This window comes from Thalia democratica, chromosome 7 (assembly GCF_965202585.1).
Source record: "Thalia democratica chromosome 7, ktThaDemo2.hap1.1, whole genome shotgun sequence".
In the NCBI taxonomy this organism is placed as follows: domain Eukaryota; kingdom Metazoa; phylum Chordata; class Thaliacea; order Salpida; family Salpidae; genus Thalia; species Thalia democratica.
In genome coordinates this window covers 46004859-46025766 of record NC_139171.1, presented here as the reverse complement: position 1 = coordinate 46025766, position 20908 = coordinate 46004859, and the positions used below count along the sequence as shown (strand labels likewise).

The 20908-nt window shown below is 25.3% G+C and overlaps 1 protein-coding gene and 1 pseudogene across 1 annotated transcript; both read left to right on the top strand.

Moving 5' to 3' along the window:
• The first annotated feature begins 3725 nt into the window (after positions 1 to 3725).
• Positions 3726 to 5130, top strand: LOC145840830 (myosin light chain 3, skeletal muscle isoform pseudogene; annotated as a pseudogene).
• An 11-nt stretch (positions 5131 to 5141) lies between these two features.
• Positions 5142 to 19542, top strand: LOC145840829 (microsomal triglyceride transfer protein large subunit-like). The gene is made up of 20 exons (XM_082948169.1): positions 5142 to 5215; positions 6466 to 6594; positions 8373 to 8455; positions 8768 to 8896; positions 9071 to 9178; positions 9832 to 9948; positions 10020 to 10165; positions 10296 to 10384; positions 11253 to 11338; positions 11480 to 11640; positions 12010 to 12178; positions 12547 to 12660; positions 13555 to 13773; positions 14490 to 14704; positions 14774 to 14872; positions 15827 to 15947; positions 16200 to 16427; positions 17378 to 17502; positions 18480 to 18650; positions 18909 to 19542. Exons 1-20 carry the CDS (start codon positions 5173 to 5175, stop codon positions 19054 to 19056), a joined length of 2700 nt encoding a protein of 899 aa, XP_082804295.1. The 5' UTR covers positions 5142 to 5172; the 3' UTR covers positions 19057 to 19542.
• The last annotated feature ends 1366 nt before the right edge of the window (positions 19543 to 20908 follow it).

The following is a 20908-nucleotide window of genomic DNA, read 5'->3' as shown; positions in this document are numbered from 1 at the left end:
TTTTAAGCTTAAAGCCAGATCTCTGTAAACAAAAGAAATTTGTTTATTCGACCATTTTGTTTAATTCGTTGAACTTAAATTAGTTGATTAGTAAAGTTGTGTTACATTTATATTATTTCTGATTAAACGATTGCCTTAATTTGTTAATTATTACTATTGTGTTAAATTTAATTTGTTTTCTTAAATACTTAGTTTTATTAGTTTTTATCAGTAAATCATTATTTCAGCTTGTTTTGACACGAAAAATACTGAAGAGCGTGTCCGAAAAGTACTTCTATTTTGTATTTTGTTTGCAATAAACTTTAATGTATAAAAATTGTGATTTTTATAATGGAAAAACCATTATTTCAAAATTTTGTTTTATTAGTAGCAAAAAAATGACCAGCGAAGTCATTTGGGTTCAAGTTACGAGAATAGTTAACTTTTATAGCGTATAATAACTACAGCATTATGAATTTAAAACTTTTATTAGGTTATTTTTCGGATTAATCAGCTATTGAAACTATTATTTTTTTCTAATATTTATTAAAAGTTTTGAGTAAATAATAGACCAATTAAAACTTGTTAAAGGTTGTGACAGTACAGTTATATACTCTTTTTTTACATGTTAAAGTTATTTTTGATTTGCTTTTATTTTAATTAATTTACGTAGTTTAAAAAGAAGGAGTATTCTTAGTATTAGAGTGATAACAAACTTTTTTGTACAAAAACATGTTTTATTTAAATAATTGATTAAACTAGGTAGTCATAGAAATTTACTATCATTAAACAAATTATCAGCTGTGAAAACTTTCTACGATAGTGTGCAATGTATGTTAAACCGTTCTTAAAATCTTAATTTTGATTTGTATTTACACATGTTTATACATTAATTGCAAACATATATAGTAAAAAAATGTATACTAACCTGTCTAATTCGCATACATTTTTATTTGTAGTATTTAATTAAGCATAGCTTTTGGAAATTTTTAAGATTACTTTTCTAGACATAAAATCAGTTTAACTTTATGTTATCCTCCTCGAGTTAGTAAAAAAACTATTATTTAAAGTTGTTTGAATCTACCAATTAACTTTTTTTAAAGTTAAGTTATCAACTTAAAATAAGAATACTTTTTCTAAATTGAAGTAAAGTTATTTTTAAGTTTTTAGTTTTTTATTTCTTTATAAGCTTTCTTACTAACTCGTGTGCGATAATAAAAAGTTAAGAAATAGTTTTAAACATTACTGATAAAATTATTTTGTATCAAGCTACATAACTTGATAGAAACATTATTTAATTTTTAGACAAAAGTTTAGAAATAAAAATTCAGTTCTACATATACGAAACTAAACTTTGAAAAATAATTAATTTTTTAGACAAAATCCAACTAAAAAGTCTTATGTAAAAGTGTTGTTTGTAGTGCACGAATAAAAGATTGTTTAAGTTATTAAAATTTTAAAGACTTGATTCAAAATTTATTTAATAGAGTATTAACCACAAATAATCATCACTCTACATTAGGGGTGGGCAGCGTACGGTCTGCGGGACAGATCCTACCCTCTTACAAAAGTCTCTTCTAGCGGGCGACATAGTTTTAACTTAAAAAAACTTTATTTGAAACAAAAAAAGGAGATTTTTCATTACAGATGTTTTTAAATATGCTTATCAATCTTTTTTAGTAGACAATAGATTTAGTGCTTAATAAATGAATGTTTTATTGAAACTTTGTTTCGAAATGGTGTTTTTATTAATTTTCTTTGAAACACAGGCTAACTAATATTTTATCAAGTTGGGCCTGTAAAAGACTGTTTAAGATAAATCTAATCCCCAACTAAAATAGTTTCCAACCTCTACCCCACATAAATTAATTAATGAATTTGCATTTTGAAATCAACTTCATTAAGGAAAATATTATTGTGTCATGACTTAATAAAAATAACTTGTATTTATATCGTTAAGTTCAAATTACTGCTGTATTATAAGTAAACTTCATAATAATAGAAGGTCAAAAGAAAATTTTAGAATGAATCAAAAACTGTTTTTAACAACTAACAGTCACGTTTGTGGTTTAAAAAGTTATAAACTATCAATATTTAAAAAATTTTAAAGAATTTTACAAAGCTTAACTTCATTAGAATGAAAATGATGTTCCAAGTCTTTAAAATCTTTTTTTATAAAACGTAGCTCAAATTTGAATACTTTGTTATAGCTATTTTTTATATTAGTATTTCTTTATTTAAATAAACTAGCAATGGTAAAACTATACATTATGATATTAAAGTATAAAGTAAATTTAGCTGAAAATCAATTTTTACTATAAATGTTGTCTAGATACAGTTTTTAAATTTAAAAATACTTTTATTATATCGATTTTTTCAACATAGATTTCTAAGATAAAAAGTTTCATAAAACAAATAATATAACACACGATACTTTAAGTTTTATTTAACAGTTTTTTAAAAGTTTGTGTTTACTTATGAAAGATCTAATAGTTGCTTAAGTAGTTTCAAGGTTTTATCGATTATTAATTATTAAATAACAAAATTTTGATAAAAAATAAAAATGAAAAACTTAAAATAATATTGTAAATATTATACTCTATACTTGATAAAAATAATAGTGTTTTTTTTGTTACGAAACTAATAAAATTTTAAAAATTTGTTAAAAGGACAAGGCTTAAAAAGTAGTATACATACATTATAAAAATATATTTAAAATGCGTTTGTAAAATTACTTTATAAGTTTGTGAGAGTAAGAAAAGATTTGAAAAAAATTATTTAAAAACGATTTTAAATTTACAAAAACAGCATATTTAAAACTAGTTTTAGCCATATTTCAAAAAATACTTAAAACTAAGGAAAAAAGTTGTTTGTAGGTGTTAATTAGACCTAAATACGTATTTTTTAACTGCTAAAACTATTTTATAATTTTCGAATTGTAGCCTTAAATTTTTATTTTTATTCAAATTGTTGGATTTTAAGTTATATAATTTTGAATAGTATTGCTCTGCTAATGCACTAACTCTATTAAAGTATTTACTTTTGTTTAGCTTTCCTTCTTTTTCAAATCTAATAATGTTTCTAAGCTTAGAATTCCCCTTTTTCAAATTTCAAAGTTCAAAGTGCAGCATGAATGCTAAAGAACTTAAATAGAAAACAACTTGTTTATGTGTTTAAACCACTAAATGTTTCATGGAACATTTTTGAAAGCTAATTTTAGATTTTTCTTTTAAGTAGCAAGCAAGTTTTACACTTTATTTAAGTTTATAAGGATTTATTGTTCATTTTTTAAATTCTCATAGTTATTTGGTTCCTGCTTTTAGTTAATTTATTAAAATCGTTTTCAATAAAAAAGTTATTTTTTATTTAACAAAAAAATCTACAAATTTATTAGTATTCGTTATATTGCCTAAAGTACTTTCAAATTCTTCTTCAGTAGGCAATTAGAACTCTGAATTGCCTACTGAAGAAGAATTTGAAAGTACTTTAGGCAATATAACAAATACTAATAAATTTGTAGATTTTTTTAATAAATAAAAAATAACTTTTTTATTTAAAACAATTTTGGTAAAGACAAAAAAATCACAAAAAAAAAAAAATCACAAAGAACAACACACAACCAAGGGAAGATTTGAGACACTTAAAACTAAAATATTCTTACTGTTAATTTATTAAGAAATATTAAAGTAGAAGGTAAACAGAATTTTCAATAAAATACTAATACAATTTTTTAAACTAAAAGCTACAGGAAATAAGTTAACACATATTTGTATAATTAAGCATTATGAGTAAAATATCTGAGGATGTACTTTCAGACTACAGAGATTGTTTCTCATTGTTTGACAAAACTGGAGAAAACAAAATTGCATATTATGAAGTAGGTGAATGCTTGAGAGCTATTGGTTTAAACCCAACAAATGCAGAAGTTGCTAAAGTTCTAAACCATCCTTCACAAGATGAAATGAACAGCAAACTAGTATCGTTTGAAGAGTTTATACCAATGCTTTCTCAGGTTCAAAGGCAAGCTGTGAAAACTTCAATAAGTGCAATGGCAGATGGGCTGAAAGTTTTTGATAATGAAGGCAATGGTACCGTATCTGCCTATGAGCTTCGTCATGTTCTCACTTCTCTTGGTGAAAAACTTTCTGAAGAAGAAGTTGAGCAACTTTTTGTTGGACAAGAAGATCAGAACGGTTGTATTAACTATGAAAATTTTGTTAGTTTGGTCATGGATAATTAGCTTCATTCTGGTTTGGAATTGTGGACTTTTTTGTAAACCTGTTTTAGTCTTCCAAAAGACATTTTATTTTTTATTACATATGCTTTTATAACAGTGTCTGAAAATGTTGTGTCTTTAATAATATCTCCTTTAAAACATAAAAAGTTGAGTTCATAGGGGGTACACTTTTTTTTTTAAATTGATGTTATTTAATATTTAAAACTTCAGCCAGCTTCTGTTTATGATTTATTAGTGTTTGCAATATTTTTTATTTAAGGGGATCAAAGTTTAACTTTGTATTATGTTTCTAATTTAGATCCATCTAAACATCCAAGCATTTTATTTAATTTAGAATTTATTTTTCATTACAACTTTTAAGAAGTTATCTTTATAATTTTGGTTAAATTACAGGTTTTTTTTAAAAGATTTAAAGTTTCTATTTTTTTCATAATTTTTTTTTATACACTTATTTTATTTTAACCATAAAAGTTTTATTTTTTACTGTATTTTGTATTAATTTAAACTGTGAGGAATTAATCCTTGAGAAATTTTGGTCCCTCAGTCAAAAATAAAAACCAAATTATAAAGTAGTAGATACTTAGTATTTTTCTTCAATTTATGAAAGCATACAAAAAAAAAATATATTTTTATAAATAACAATAGTTTATACTTAACCTTTTATAATTCCAAGTATTTTTTTATACATAAGTTAGTGTAGTATCCCCTATTTCCTCAGTCAAAGGCATTTTTTTTATTTTTTTAAAAAGTATCTTTAACTTAATTTTAAAGACATGAAGCATACTAAAAGTATGTTATACATAAGTTTTTCAAAATTTTTCATGTCCCCAGTGTTCTTTTTTAATATCAATATGATTATATAATAACAGTTTGGATTTGTTACTAATTGTATGCTCTTGTAGTATTATATTTTATTTTGTATTCAGGTGTTAGTATTTATTAAGTGAGAAAAAAGTATGAAGAAAGTGACACTAATCCCAATAGTTATCTATATTTTAAGTAAGTTTACATTTCAGTTGTTATAAATTTGATCTTAATTTATACTTTGTAGTTCATCTGATGACTTTAAGGTTTATTATATTTTGAAGTTGTTTAACAATATCAAGAATTCACATAAAGTAGCTTATTTTTATACTTCAAACTTTTTTACTCGACTGTTTACTTTATATATATATAACTATTAAATAAGTTAATCATTAGTTAGGTCAAGTAAAATTTTGAATTACACTTCTTATAGTTTTATAAAACTTTAAAATACTAACAGCTGAAATACCAAATGCATAATTCAAGTGATAGATTATAAAATTAAATTCCTTTTGTTCAGGTTACCTATATCAGTTCATAATACAATCGGATAGTTTGTTTATTTTTCTCAATGTTTAACTAAGTTTCAATTGAGTAAAACTTAAAAATAAAATCAAAAACAGTTGTAATTCACCAAGATAATTTTAGTTTAAGATAGGCTTTACATAATTTTATTGTCAAAAATGTTTCTAAAAATAAAATCCACACTGTTGCTTATTTTCTTTTCATTGATTACTACTTTATTGAAAAAATTAAATACTTTTTAATTTCTTGTAATCACATATATTTTAAACATTTTTGATGCATGATGTTAATTAAATTTTACAACAAACTTTTAGGTTTGTAACTCATTATATTAATTTTTAAGATTTTGAAAACTCTGCTACATGGTAGCCACCCTACTGGTTAACATAGGCAAGATAGAAATGTCTAAAAAACCTGATAATTGTTTTTGTGTACAGAAACTGATAAACGTTTTATAAGATAGAAAAACATGGTAAAATAGTTTAAAGCCATAGTTATAATCTTGAAATATTTTAATTAAAGGTGTTTTTTTTTGTTGAAAATGTTAAAATTTAATGTATGTTGGTAAAATTTAATCTCAAATATTATAACACCTATAAATTTTGGTTAGATTACAAGTAAGATGAGTAATAATAAATTTTTAGTTTGAAACTTAAAAAAATATACAAAATGTTTAAAAATTATACAACAAATTATCAAACTACACAACCTTATCTTCTTATTGATCAAATTAAAAAGTTATATTTTAAAAAGATCTTTTCTATTGTTAAAAGCTATTAAATGCTCTGCATGAGGAGCACCTAAAAGTATCAATTCATTTAACAGTTGCTGGCTTAAAACTCATTAAAATTAAAAGAGCTAAATCATTAGATATTCTAAATGTTTACTTAAGTTAAGAGTTTTGAAACTTACAATTACAGTTTTGAAGTCAACTGGTTTACATATACCAAGTACACAAAAGTTACGTTACACTTATGAAACTGAAGCAGTCTTAAATGAAGCAGACATTCATCCTGAAGACAAAATATACAGAATGAATTCAGATGTTGGTAGGTTAATGAGTGCTTTTGTTAATTTGAAAGACAAAATAATTTAATAAAAGCTAAATTTTGTGTTTTTTTGGTGTATTTTTTAAGCACTTTAATTGTTTTAGTTTTTATAACCTATAACTATTATAAAAACTTTTACTGATTATATTTTTTATTTACCTGAATTTATTCAGTTATTTATACTAATTTTTTCGGAATTTTTTATTAATTTCAATTGAATGTACTTAAGTCAAAGTTTCCCAAACTTTTTTTTAAAGTCCTTCTTTAAAGAAATTAAAAAAGCTATGGCCCCCTCCAACAAGATTTCTCAAAAAACTTCCATTAAAAACCCCTAAGACCTTTTTTTTTTTTGCTCTTCATCATCAACTCAATCATCATCAACTGAAGAAAATCTAGTATAAGTTTCAAATTATGACCTTATGGCCCCCTAAGTTTCTGTAATGACCCACTTTGGGAAACCCTGACATAGATTTTTTAACCTTTAGTATAGTTTTGAACTGATAACTGAACTGTTTAAGTGTTTTTTATTAAGTTTTAAACCTATTTCGTTGTTTTTATTGAAATATTTTCAAAAGTTTTTAATTTGAAGTCTATTTTAAACAGATGCATTCTAAAAAATCAGAATTATACTTAAGCCATATAAGTCCTAACTCATTTTTTATACTTTTAGCTTATTTTGTAATTTTTTATTTCAGCTACCAGATACTTTTTATAGCTTGAAAAATTCTATGTAGATATTAGGGACAAAAGTTGGTGAGTTCTATGAGAACACTATAGAAGATGTAAGCTAAATAACAAACAAAAATCTTAAACTTTATGTTTACTTACAATTTTTAACCAACCATCATTAAATTTTTCCTAGAAATTTTTCTTTTTCTTTTTTTTTATGTACAGGAACTTATGCAGTTGAAAAAATTTCCTTTTCCATAACATTTTTCTATTTTAGTTTTGTCAAAAATTAAATGTGTGGGTTTTTTAAAGATTAAAAAAGGTTTCCTAAAACTTTGACATATATAGATGAGAAAACAAAAATATAGATTGATTTCTAGAGAGTGTTTATACTTCTGGGAATATAAAAATCTTTGTGGTTTGTACGTTTGTAAAAAAAAAGAAATCTGACAATGTCTCAAAGTATTTATAGTTTTATTTTTAAATATAAAAAGTGACATATACTTATAGTTCATTGTTAAATCTTACTAAAGCCTTTGTTAATTTTCATAAAAAAAATGAGTTGACGCTTTTATGGCCTTGATGTTGTAAAGTAAAATTTTTAAAGGGTTTTTAATTATGGTTCATCTTTTTTTAAGTTTTATTTTTTGTTGTTAATTGTTTTCTTATCATAACTATGGAATAATCTGATTAAGAAGCCAAAGCTCAAATTTATCATTAAAGGTTGAATGTATATACACTTGATTTATTTTTCTTAAAGGTAAATTAGCTAAAATAAAAATGAGTCTTCATAAAACTTTATATTGATTTGTTTTTAATACTAAATGTCGAGTGTGCTAGTTATGAATACATGGCTTAAAATAAACAATAAAGTCTTGTTATATACACTATATAAATTTATTATAAAATTTACTACTGAAATCAATGATTATAATCGATAGTACTTAAACCTGATGAAAAAATTTGTTATGCAAGTAATTTTTTTCAAATGAAATTTTTTTGCTTGATTTTCTAAAATATTTACAGCAATCAACAACCAGAATCTATTGATAATTATGTGTGGTTTGAAGTGAAAATTAAGTTCTAATAACTACTCTAGAATTATATAGGAATGAAAGTTGGAACTATTTTTGAGCTATCTTCTAGGTGGACTAATCCGAGTAATAGTTTAGATCAGATAATTGAGGCTGAAGTTAGTACCTAATTTTAAGAAAGCTTACAAGTATTTTTTAGTTTACTTAAAGTTATAAATAAAAACAAAATTAATTCTTTTACTTTAATACAACATGATCAATGTTTTGTTTATAATGTTATAATATTTATTATCTGTAGTTGTACTTATAATTTTTAAGTTTTATAGTGATATGTTTACGATCTGTTCTTTATACAAAAAAGGAGAACTTTTTATAAACTTTTTAAACCTTAAACATAGTATAGTGTTAGGTAAAAGCTCTAGTTTTAACAGTTCTATTAAAGCTAATGACAACTAACAATTTTTTTTAAGTTTTTAGATTTTGAAATCTATAATATTTCAAATCGGCTGAAAAAAGATAACTCGTTTCTATCTAAAAAGCGAAAAGATTCCTTGAGAAGTTTGAAAAAACCACTGGTGTATAGAATTACCGATGGTTTAGTTAGTATTGTAATTTTTTTTTTGGTTACTTAAAGTTTGCTCATTTTTGTAAAAACATACTTAATCTAACTATCTGCAAAACTTTCATTTAGAAAAATTTTGATAAATATTTTCTAATTTTTATTCTACTAAGTTATTATTTTCTGGTAAAAATAAAGTTTCAACTGTTGATAGGTAACCGAGTTGTACGTTAATGGGGAAGAGACTGTAACTTCACTCAATATCAAACGAGGAATTTTAAGTTTATTTCAGTTGCTACACGAGTCAGGGCAACGAAATGAGGTTCTTAAAATTTATAAAGATTAGGAAACTCTTGTTTTATGAGTTGTACTTGTTGAATAAATAATAATTTAAACAAAGAGTTTAGTAGTTATAGTTAATTTTATAAGATTTATACCATAACAGACTTTACTAAAGGTTTTTATTACTACAGTTTTATTCATTTTGCTTTTCAAAAGAGTTTTTTAGTTCTTTTGCAAAAATAATTGATAAAACTTCTTTTCAACAAAAATAAAATAAAGTTTGGTTAGATTGTTTTCTAAGAAAATAAAAAGTTTTGAAGTACTTTAAAAAATTCTTCTTAATAATAGTTTTTGTATATATTATATTTTTTATTTAATTTAATAAAAAATATAATATGCACAAAAACTATTATAAAGTTAACTTTATTTTGTTGTTCGGTAAAATTTTTAAACATTTTAATAACTAATTATTTGAGTTAGTTAAAATACTTTAAAAATGTGTTTTGTAATATTTCTTGTTACATGTAATATGTTGTGTTTGCAGTTTGAGCTTGTATTAGATTAGTTATTTTAATATGCTTATTTAATAATTTCGATTAGGATTTTAGTGTAAAAAAAATTGAACTTGTTAAAGTAGGGTTTTAGTTACATAGTAACTTTTTTTAAGTCTTCATCATTTAAGTAATCTTACAGGAAGATCCATCAGGCCTCTGTCCTGTAAATTATGAAGTTAAAGAGAGTATAATTGAAAAGCAAAAAGATATTACCAAATGTGTGAACCACGAAGAAAAGTATACTGCGTTAAATGAGGTAGCCTTGTTTATTTTCATAATGTATAAAAATTTAGTTTTTTTTTTTTTTTTTAAACCAAACAACCATAGGTGATAGGAGTTTACTTAAACTCAACAAGTCGTGTTGTGTACGAACTATCTGAAGACAGAAGTCATATTTTATATGCAGCTGGTATAGAAACGCATGTTTTAAGAGTGAATATTAAGAAAGATTCGAGCTTGTTTATTGTTGGAAGGTTATTTAGATTCTTTTATTAAAGTAACCTTAGTAGTTTATTAGAATAATTTTTTAATTATCAAATTTGATAAAAGTTTTCTCACATTATGTAACTGAAATTGTGTTTAAAAATTCCAAGTACACTTCAGACAGAAACTTGGTCTTCTAGAAGCTGGAACACGAAGTGCTCACTATGCTTATACTACAAAAGATGACGCACTTAAAGCTTTTGCAAAAGGTCTATATTTTGATTTTAATTTATCAAGTTTTGATATTATATAGATTTGATAATGATGATGAATTGTTTTAAACTTATGTCAAGTAAAAAACTAGTTTTAATTTATTACTAAAGTATGTATTGAATAGAATATTACCTAGAAATAGTTTCGTTTCTAATACTAATTAGTTCCATTTTGATAGTCGTGTTTAGCATGATAAAGATTTTAAATTAGTTAAGATAAGTTTTGGTGAAATCAAATTAGTCAACTAGCAATTAATACTAGGTAAAGTATAGAGTTTTAGCTAGTGAGTATAAAGTATTAAAACAGTTTGTTAAATAAATTATTTGAAAAGTACAACATCTAACCTACGTTTTTCCAGTTTTTCCAGTTTATTTAAAAAAGCGTGTTTTTTATTGGGACGAGTCAAATATGCATGAAGGGCTACTTTTGAACGAAAATACACTTTTGCACGAGAGTAAAATATTTACATAATTAATAACGAAAATATCGTCCAAAGGTAACAGTTAGGGGTGACAGTGATAGTAAAAATAAGTAAAATAAGAAGAAGAAAAAACTTACCGATCAAGGGTAAGGGTTAGAGGTAACAGTCATCGTAAAAAAAAAAGAAAGTTTTCAACCCGTGCAAAGGTGAATCTTCACGCAAAAGTGTCCCTTTGTGCATATTTGACACCTAGCCTTTTTTAAATATACAATTTATAAACAACAATCGGAGATGAATAATAGTATGGTATGTACAAAATTACAATAGTATAACAGCTTAAATAAAGAATAAAAATTATAATAGTTTAGAAACAAAAGTGCTTGTTATAGTCAAACATATAAGAATTTAAACATAAGAAAAATCTACAAGTATAATTTTTTTAGAAATGAGAAAAAATGGAAATGTATATGTGCGACAATCCCTAATTACTGACCCTGAAACCAAAGCTTGTGCTGACGGCTGTCTTGATGTTAGTTGTTTTTTATGAATGAATAAAAAAACTTTTAAGTAAAATATATTTTAATTACATGTACAACACATGCCTAAAAGAAAATGAAAATATACTTAAATAAAAAAGAAAAAAACTAATAACTATAAAACAAATTAACAGTTTAGGAGTGTGGTTGATGCTGAGCACGATTCGTTAGCAAAAGAAAACATGGCCAACATTTCGTCTGCGGAAGCTTTCATTTCTGCAGTGCGGGCTGCTCGACAATCGAGCGAAAAGGTATTGGAGGAAGTTGTCAATAATGAAGATAACAAAGATATAAGGTATTTCATTACTAATGAGGAGTAGCAGTTTTACAACAATTTATTAGTTTTAGCATACTTTTAATTAAAAAATAAATATTGATAACACCGACGCAATGTAAGGAAAAATTATAAACCAAGTTTAAGTACATTTGTTAAAGAACCATGAAAATAAACAAATGTATTACTACTAATGTCGACCATTTACTACAAAAGTATAACCAATTTACCTACACAATAGTACCATATACATATAGTTTATAAGTCAATGTTTTGCGTTTATATTATTTCAAATTTTCGTATAGTCCTGACATTTTTCAGAGTTAAACATTGATATATGTGATTTTATTATTGAAGCAAATAAGATTTAAGTTTGTTATTATTTTTCAGACTGACGCTGATAGATATTCTAGCTGCAGCACAAACGGAAGCAGCTTTAAAAGTTCTCATTGCAGCGTTAGACTTTAGCAAAAAAACTAACACAGGTGACATTGAGCGAGGATTGACGGGCATATCGTTTTCATCTCATCCAACACTGTCCGCATTAGAAGCTCTAGCCGTTAGTTTCTTAATATTTTTTTATACTAAGCAAAGTTAATAAATATTGAGATTTGTTACTTATATTTTTTTAGTACGAAACTGTTTAACAATTTATTATAAAGTACATGCATACAATCTAACACTTTATAAAAATAAAAACCATATTAAGCTTCAAAATCGTAAAAATCTTATTTGTTGACAAGTTTTTGTGCATTAAGTAAAATTAATTAAACCATATTTCAAGTGAAAAATTAAAAGTTTTGTTTTTGACAAAAAAAAAAGAAGAGTACTTTAAATACAGTTTTTAATTTGATAAAATTGTGCTTGAAAATTTTTAAAATAAAGTATTTAATTCAATAACTAAAAAAATAAAAAGTATATTTTTAGAAAGTTTTTGAAGGAGAGATTGCAAGCGATAAAATTAGAGATACAGTTGCTTTATCCTTGGGAGCCATTCTTAATAAACTATGTCAAGCAAGTGAAGAAAATTGTAAATCAGAGGTCAGCTTCGATTGTTTTTGTTTTTAATTCTGTTCTATAATTTTAGTCAGATCTCTTAATGCTAGTAGTATAAAAAGGCTATAGTTTGAGTCGGGCAACGCTCAGCCCGCAAACCGGATCCATCCCGCTACGCAATTTTTCTGGCTGGTGACGTGATTTTTATCTCAAAGCAGTTTCTGCTAAACAAATAACATGAAGTCTTTTCACTTACATACTTTTAATAATCTCTTAGTTTGATTTTAAGTATATAGTAGTGCTTATTTCATGATATTTTCACTACAGTTTTGCCTTTAAAAATATTTTTTATTTTTTATATAACATTTCAATATTATGTGGCTTGCAAAAAACTTTTTTGTAACAATTCCGGCCCGAAAATGAACTATTATGGTAAATCTGGCCCCCAGACTTAAAAAGTTGCCTACTATCTATAGCAGGTTGAGAGGTTTCTAAGAATTAAACAGTTATCAAATTTTAATAAGTATCTACATTTAAAACTTTAATAAACAAAACTATTTTATTAAAGGTTAATAAAAATTTATACTATTATCATACCTGCTTAGTTATCTATTTTTACAAATAAGGAGTGTAATATAGTTTTTTTCTAAATAGATATGTGTTATTTTGAAGGTTCAATCTAATTTTTCTTTGACTAATGTATATGAAAATAATTACAATATAATGTAAATAATCATTAAAAAAAACATTTATATTTTAAAATAGTGAAGTTCTATGTTTATATACAATGAAATATTATAAAAAGTTAAATAAAGTGTTATGTTTTTTTCTTAATTCCTCAGGTTTTCTTAGCTAATTTAGATTTAAGTACTTATATATACAAGCAACTATATTATTATTTTACGATTTTAGTACTTAACCGTAACAAAAAAAAATTAGGCAGCTAAAAAGGTCAAACAGTTAATACGAGAAGGATTAGAAAATTGTGGTGAAGAAGAAGCTGCTCAAACACTTTACATTCAGTTTGTAAGAAATAGTGCCAGACCAGAGTTCATCCCTTACTTGGTTGATTTTGCCGAACATTCAAAACACCCACTGGTGCATCACCAAGCAATAAAATCACTCCTTGTTTACCCAGCTAAATTAATGGACGAAAATGTACGTTTTGCTCAATAAAGATAATATGAAGTAAGCTGCATGTCTAAAATAATTAAAAAGGTACAGTCAGTAGATAAATTTAGTTTTGATATTTTTAAACAAAAAGCAGCTTTGGGACCATTTTAAGTTTAAAAAAATAACTTTTAATTAAAATATTTTACAACTTTTTAAAAACCAAATAAACTATCAAAACTTTCTTTGCTAAAACTAAAAACAAGATAACTAATTTACTCTAAATCTATCTTTATTTTCCATTTGAAGTGTACAGCTGTTTTTGCAAATTATTTTAAAAACTAACACTAACTTTAATCTTATACCATTTCTACTCTTATAAAATACTTTAAGTTTAGGTTTGTAAATTTTTTTTTTTAAATTAATATCTCAGTTCTACAGATAATAGTTTTTGGCTTATTTGAGTAGACCCATAAACTGTATACCTTTATTAGATTACTTATTAAATTCACTATGTGGAAACTAATTTTGTTGTAATAACAATTTACTTTACTTGGATAAAGTTTTAAAAGTTTTTTGATCATGCAATTTTTTCATGATAAATTACTTCATACTAATAAAACTTTAAAGCTAACATAAAGTATTTAGTTTGAACATATAAGAAGTGTTTTTGTTGTATTTTGCGTATAAAAAACTAAGCAATACAATATTTATTCTAATGAAATACTAGTGGTATGTTTGTAATAAAAATTAAACACAAACAGGTAATGCAAGTTATGAATCGTATATACCACCAAAACTTGAAATCATACGAGACAACTGTCAGATCGGCTGCAGCCAATCTCATTTTGTCTACTTCACCTGAGGAAAGAGACGTTAAAAATATTCTATTATCTCTTCCAGAGCAAAAAAGCAAAGAAATCAGCATGTTTCTTATAGAAAGAATTAGAGACTTGATAAAAACTAACCATCCTTCAAGGTAAAATGTTTAGTTCATGTGTCATTGTTGATACTATTCTTGTTTAATTTAGTTTTAAAATTTTAACAGCTACGTCATAAAAAAAGTTATGAAAAATATGAAATATGCAAACTATTATACAGTGGCTCAGAATGGTATGGCTTCAGCTTACACTGGCTATATGTACAAGTTTGTTACAATAGTTTTCTTAGTTTGTTTATGAATAAGTACTTGCCTCGTCTAAAAATCGAATATTTTAATCTAATTTGTCAATTTTTTTTCTTAATTTTTTTACATAAAAAATTTGTAAAGAGTTCTTATACCTACAAATACTTATATGTAAATAAAATTTAAATTAAAAATTTATGTCCACTTTGAATTATTAAAAAACTATGAAACTTGATTTTGTATAATAACTTTTGTTGTACTTAGTTCTAAATTGAATGAAAAAAAGTTCTCAGTTTATATAATTACAAAAATAAAAGTTTTCAAGATTTAACAGATTCTAATTACAAAACAGTGTATCTCTCGAAGAGCTCTTCAGTTGTAATTATATCTGAAATCAGGGACTAAAAAATTAGAATATTTTTTGCTTAAATTAAAGTAAATTCTTGTTTCAAATGTCAAAACTTAAATATTGAAAAACTAATGCAAATTACTTGTAAATATATAAAAAATAAAAATGCACATCATTCTTGAACTTGCCTTTCTTAGATAATTAAAAAAACGATTACTGACTTTTAAATTTTGAAAAGGTTTTAACTAAACTACTTCAATTTATTCGTAAAGGAAGTTTAAATTAACAATTTTTCAAAGAACTTAATCGACAGAATTAAAGAATAAATAATTGTTATTAGATTTGATTTTCAATGTTTATACTTTAAAATATTTATCTTAGTTTAATCTTTTAAATTGTTAAACATTTAAATGAATAAAATTTGGTATATGTTCAAGTGTTTGCACTTGCTTTGTTATCCTTGTATAAAATTTAAATCCATGTAGAGGAGGTAGTAGTGCTGGAAAAGATACAGCAACCAAATTTTGTATAGTACTTCTGTAAATTTTATTTTATATGTCATTATACACCAAAACTTTGATATAAAAAAACTTAAACTTAGTACTTAAAGATTATTATATTGACAGATCTGCTGACTCGTCAGGAACATATGGATTGATGATGGAGTACAGTAATGCGGGAATGATGCGAAGAACTGCTGTTGATTTCAGTTTGGCTACTGCAAACGAAAAAATTTCGCTCACTCAAGTAAATTTTATAAGTGGTTACAAATACAGTCATATTTAAACTTTGTTTTTTGCTTTATAAAATAAAATTATGTTTCCATTTAAACCTTCATGCATTTAAAAGATAATATTTAGTTTATACATCTATTATAAATTATAACTTATACATCACAACTTTTTTGTTCGCGAACACTTTACCGGGTTACTTTTTTATTTATTGCATAAGCAGTAGTTTTGATTTACGTGTTGTATCAGTCGTTAAAACTTATTGCAGCTCGGAATAGTCGCCCAGGGTCTGGAAGGGCTGACCGGCAGCGTGCCCGATGAGGGCGAGGAGGAACTGGACAGCATGGTGGGGATGGCGAGCGCCATGATGGGAGTGAAGTTGCGACCTCTGACATTCTTCCGCGGGTACAGCGACATGATGGCGCTGGTGTGGGGTTCGAGCAACGACGAGGGAGCCGGGGTGGAAGCCATGCTGATGATGATGGACTTCCTGCAGGTTATCATTGTAATTTTTTGTATTAGTTTGATTTCGGCTGTTACTTGAAAAGTCGTTACTGTGTGTAGCTCACAATAGAAATAAAACTGTTTTAAACCACAAAGGTATTAATCCTTGTTCAGTTGCGACCCTTTCTACGAAGTTAAAGTAAACCACTTTAGTTAATTAAATTGGTTCAAAAAACAACCGAAAAGATGTTTTTGTACATTTACCCATAAATTCTGATAACTTGCTTGTGTTTTCAAAAGAATGGCAACCATAAAACTTTTTGTAAGTGTTCTATTTAAAATTTATATTCTATTTTAAGCTACTCAATTAATTTATTTTATATGTGATATTTAAAAATATAATTTTACTTAAGTTTTGTAATTAAGTTTTTGTAAAAGTTTATTGCTAAACAGAATAGTTAAAAATGCGTAATGAATTTAAAAATAAAATATTACACAAAGTTTGTATGTATTTCGTTACAAGAAAAGTATTAAAATGTCAAAAACAAAAACTTTTTTTTATTACATTATCTAGCAAGTATTTGTAGGCATAAATATATCTATTTTTGTCATATAATTAGCTTTTAATTGTACTCAATCTATATTGTAATGTATTGGCAATTACAAGCATACGCTAGTGTTTGTTTATAATTATATAAACATGATGTTTATGACCAAATTAGTGCATGTCTTATACACATGGATTATCGTGTGACGTGTTTATATCGTGATTTAGCCAAAGTTTTCAAACATATCATACTAAAAAAAAATCACGTATTAATAAACAAAATTATATTTTAAAGGTACTTAGTTTGAAAAAACAAAACGTTTTTTTTGTTTTGGAAGTTTTTTTAATATGTTTTGTTACCTTCTAAGTTAATCAAAAAAAAAAATTTTAAGTGTAGTATTAACCTACAAAGCTCTACCATTGCATTTTTAAAACTAATAAAAAACTATTTACAGCATATTCCATTAGCCTCGGGTTTAAGAATTAAAGCTGAAGTAATTGGAGCAATCTCAGTTAAAATATCTGCAGATATAAAGTTTTCACTTTGGCATAGAAATGTTGAAATTGTAACAACTAATGGGTAATTGTTTCAAGTTTAATTTTGTACCAAAATATAAGTTACAAAGTAGTATTTTATATAACTTTTTAAAGCATTAAACTGTTTGGTACGTCAAACTAATGTAGTTTGTTTCTTACTTAGCAAAAAATTTTCAACAATAAATTTATGAAAGTGTTTATACTAAAAAATAGCTGTTTATACTTTAGATTTATAAAAGTACTAAGTTTTTTTACATATGACGAATGTTACGTACTTCCTGCTATTAAAACTGTATGTTAATACGTTTATCTAAATTGTATAATAACTTAGAGTGAGTTATAAAATCAATAGTCTTCAAATACTTCAGCCAAACTGAATATATATTAAAAATTACCACTTTCTTTATTTCGATAAGTAATTGCTTTAAAGCTTCAGAAATAATTTAGAAAAATTTAAGCTAGTTTAAAATTTAATTAGGATCAAACAAAGTTATAATTAGTTTTTTAATTATCTTTTTTATACTTAATCAAAATAATAAAGTTTATAATAGATTTACAACAAAACAGTGTTATTTAAGATACTTGACAATGTATAAATGCTTCTAACTGGTTTTTTTTAAAAGAAATAAGTTGTTTTTTTTCTAAAATTTTAATCTATACTCTAACAGTCTAACCATTCAGAAAGTAGTTTTTTTTATTCATAAGTACGATTACCAACAAGTATACAATAGAAATTATTAATTTAATAATTTATGCAGAACTCAGATATCATAATAACTAAATAAAAGTTAAAGTTTACAGTTTGGCACAGTTTTTAATATTCTAACTTTTGTTTTGCAATATTTTAAAATATAATTGAGTATAAGCTGAATGCTACTTTGCTCCTAATTTACAAGTTTAAATTAATACTTATACAAAAAAATTCTGGATACAATATCTTTATACTTGTCAATAAAGCAGTCAAAGTAATTTTATGAATGTTTTTTTTTTGTTTATTGTAATTAATTTCATATTTAACAGAGGGGCGCTTTCAATACAATGCCGAATGTCACTAGAATCACCAATTCTTCGTGCTACTGTCAGAAGCTTGCTCGACGCAAAATCAGCTCTCGAATTTTCAGTTTTCACAGATTTTAAAACGCTGCCTCCCAGATCATGCATGAGACTTTCTTATCCATCTTTTGTTTTGACGTAAATATTTTTTTAATATAGAACTATTATAAAAGTTATTAAATAAAGTTTTTTTAAGTTTTTTTTTTCTTTGTTATCTAGTTTTTTTTTTTTTTGTAATACTTGATTGTGTGAACTTATTTCATTTAATTGAACGATGTATTCTTTTTAATGTTAAGATAAAGATAACTTAACAAAACTATGCAACTCTTTTTTAGTATAAAAACTTGTACCAAACATGATTAACTTTGCAAAAACATAAAAAACTAATTGAAACAGTAAATCGCTGAGGAAGTTCGAACGGGTCCGTTCCTCTGCTCGCCGCATGATGGCGATGAGGAGAGAAAAGCTCAAAGTCAGAGGCACCACTCTTCCACTTCACAAGGGGAATTCCCAAATGTGCGCCCTCATTGTCGGTCCTCAATGATGAATTGCAACGAGACTGTCGCCTCCTAAATTTCATAATTTTTGTTAGAACATTTTATTAGTCATAGTTTTGCTGTCTTCTTTAAAATCTGTTGTATTTATAATGCTAATAATTCGAAGCCGTTTTCTTCATATATTCTAACTCAAGTTACACTGTGTTTCACTTGGTACTTTAGGGTAAGCATGGTTATTTATTTTAAAGTAGTGTATGGACTAAACGTAGTTGTACATTTTCATATATGTATCTTATTTGAGTCTATTTACTTATCAAATTTAACTAATTTAAAACTTACCAGCATTTACATATACATTTTTTGTTATTTTTTTGATATATTATAATAAACTTAATACTACAAACTAGTAACTCTTTTGTTTATAAAAAATATTTTTCATTTATTTACCATTTTGATTATTTATATTTTCAAAGTATCCTATAAATCAATTTTACTTTCATACAGTCATATTATAATTAATAAATACACTGGTATTTTTAGTAAGCTTACTAAGTTTAAGATATCAGTATACAAAAAAATACTAAGCTAAGGTTACAGTTTTTGTTAATTTTTATAACGAATATTATACTAAGTAATTATACTGAAATTATACACCTCGTTTTTTGATTCATTAGTACTGTTCATAATAAAACGATTTCTTTTATCTAATTTAGTTATATGATTTTAATATTCTGCTTATACCTTATGTTGTTCTCTAAAAATTAATAAGTTTGTGAAAATAATTAAAACTATAAACTTCTAGAAACTCTACGGAGTTATACTTTGGTGCAAATGAAAACATTCTGGAATTGTCATTTTGAAGTAAACGCATAGTTTTGAAGAACTTTATTTGCTTTAATATTTTTGATTAGAAACATTTTGCTGTCTTTAGCTTGAAAACTATTCGGTATAATTTAGATTTGGTTTTTATACAATGTATATGCAGTCATAAATTAGAATTGTTTGAGTATGTAATTAATTTAAACTAGTTCTTAATTTAAGAGGCCATAAGCTGCAAAGTAGTAGAGGGGCCATTAGGCTCTAATTTGAAACTTACACTAGCTAGATATTCTCGAGTTGACGGTGGAGAGCAATAACAAAAAATCTAAGCGTATTTAAGGATAGTTTTGAAACTTATTCTAGATATTATAGGAAAAATTCAGAAGTTAAAGGGGTCATCTGTAAAAAGGATGGGGCATAAGGCTATAACTTGAAACTTACACTATATATTCTCAGCAAAATAAAAAGGAATTTAGCTGAAGGGAGCCAAAGCTTTTTTTAATTTCTTCAAAGGGGCCTTAAGAAAAAAGTTTGTAGTGTAACGTATACTAGTACTTACTAGTTTTAAGAGCAAACAGTTAAATGTTCACTACACAAAACTTTACAAAAACTAATAACAATATAAACTGACACAAATATACAGTTCAGTAGACTACCAAACACATACTTAAAATTTAAGAACAGCCTATATTTCAAATTCAAAAAACGTTTGGTTAAATAAAACTTAAGCTACGCTCAACTCACAACCTGACTACCGAATACCAATTCTTTCAAAACGATGTCTACTTTATATAGAAAACAAAAAGCTTTTTTTTTGTCTTACGAACTAACTTATATTTATTTAAACAATAATTTATGTCCGTTTACAAAACTTAAAAGACGCAATTGAAAACTTAGAAAAAACACATCATTTCCACTACCGTCTAAAATAAAACGCGCTTTTCTATTACACATTTTGCAATCAAATTTTTATTTTCAGTTTTTAAAATTAAAGCCGCTTTAGTGCTACGGGGAAGCCCTCTTAAAAGGCTTACGTCGAACTTAAACAATATGAATTTAAGTTCTTATTAATGTATTAAC

Coding starts and splice junctions, on each gene's coding strand:
- LOC145840829 (XM_082948169.1), top strand. CDS start 5,173: ATGAAGAAAGTGACACTAATCCCAATAGTTATCTATATTTTAA. Junction 10,166..10,295: donor AGCTTGTTTATTGTTGGAAG/GTTATTTAGATT, acceptor AGTACACTTCAG/ACAGAAACTTGGTCTTCTAG. Junction 14,705..14,773: donor AAAACTAACCATCCTTCAAG/GTAAAATGTTTA, acceptor AAATTTTAACAG/CTACGTCATAAAAAAAGTTA.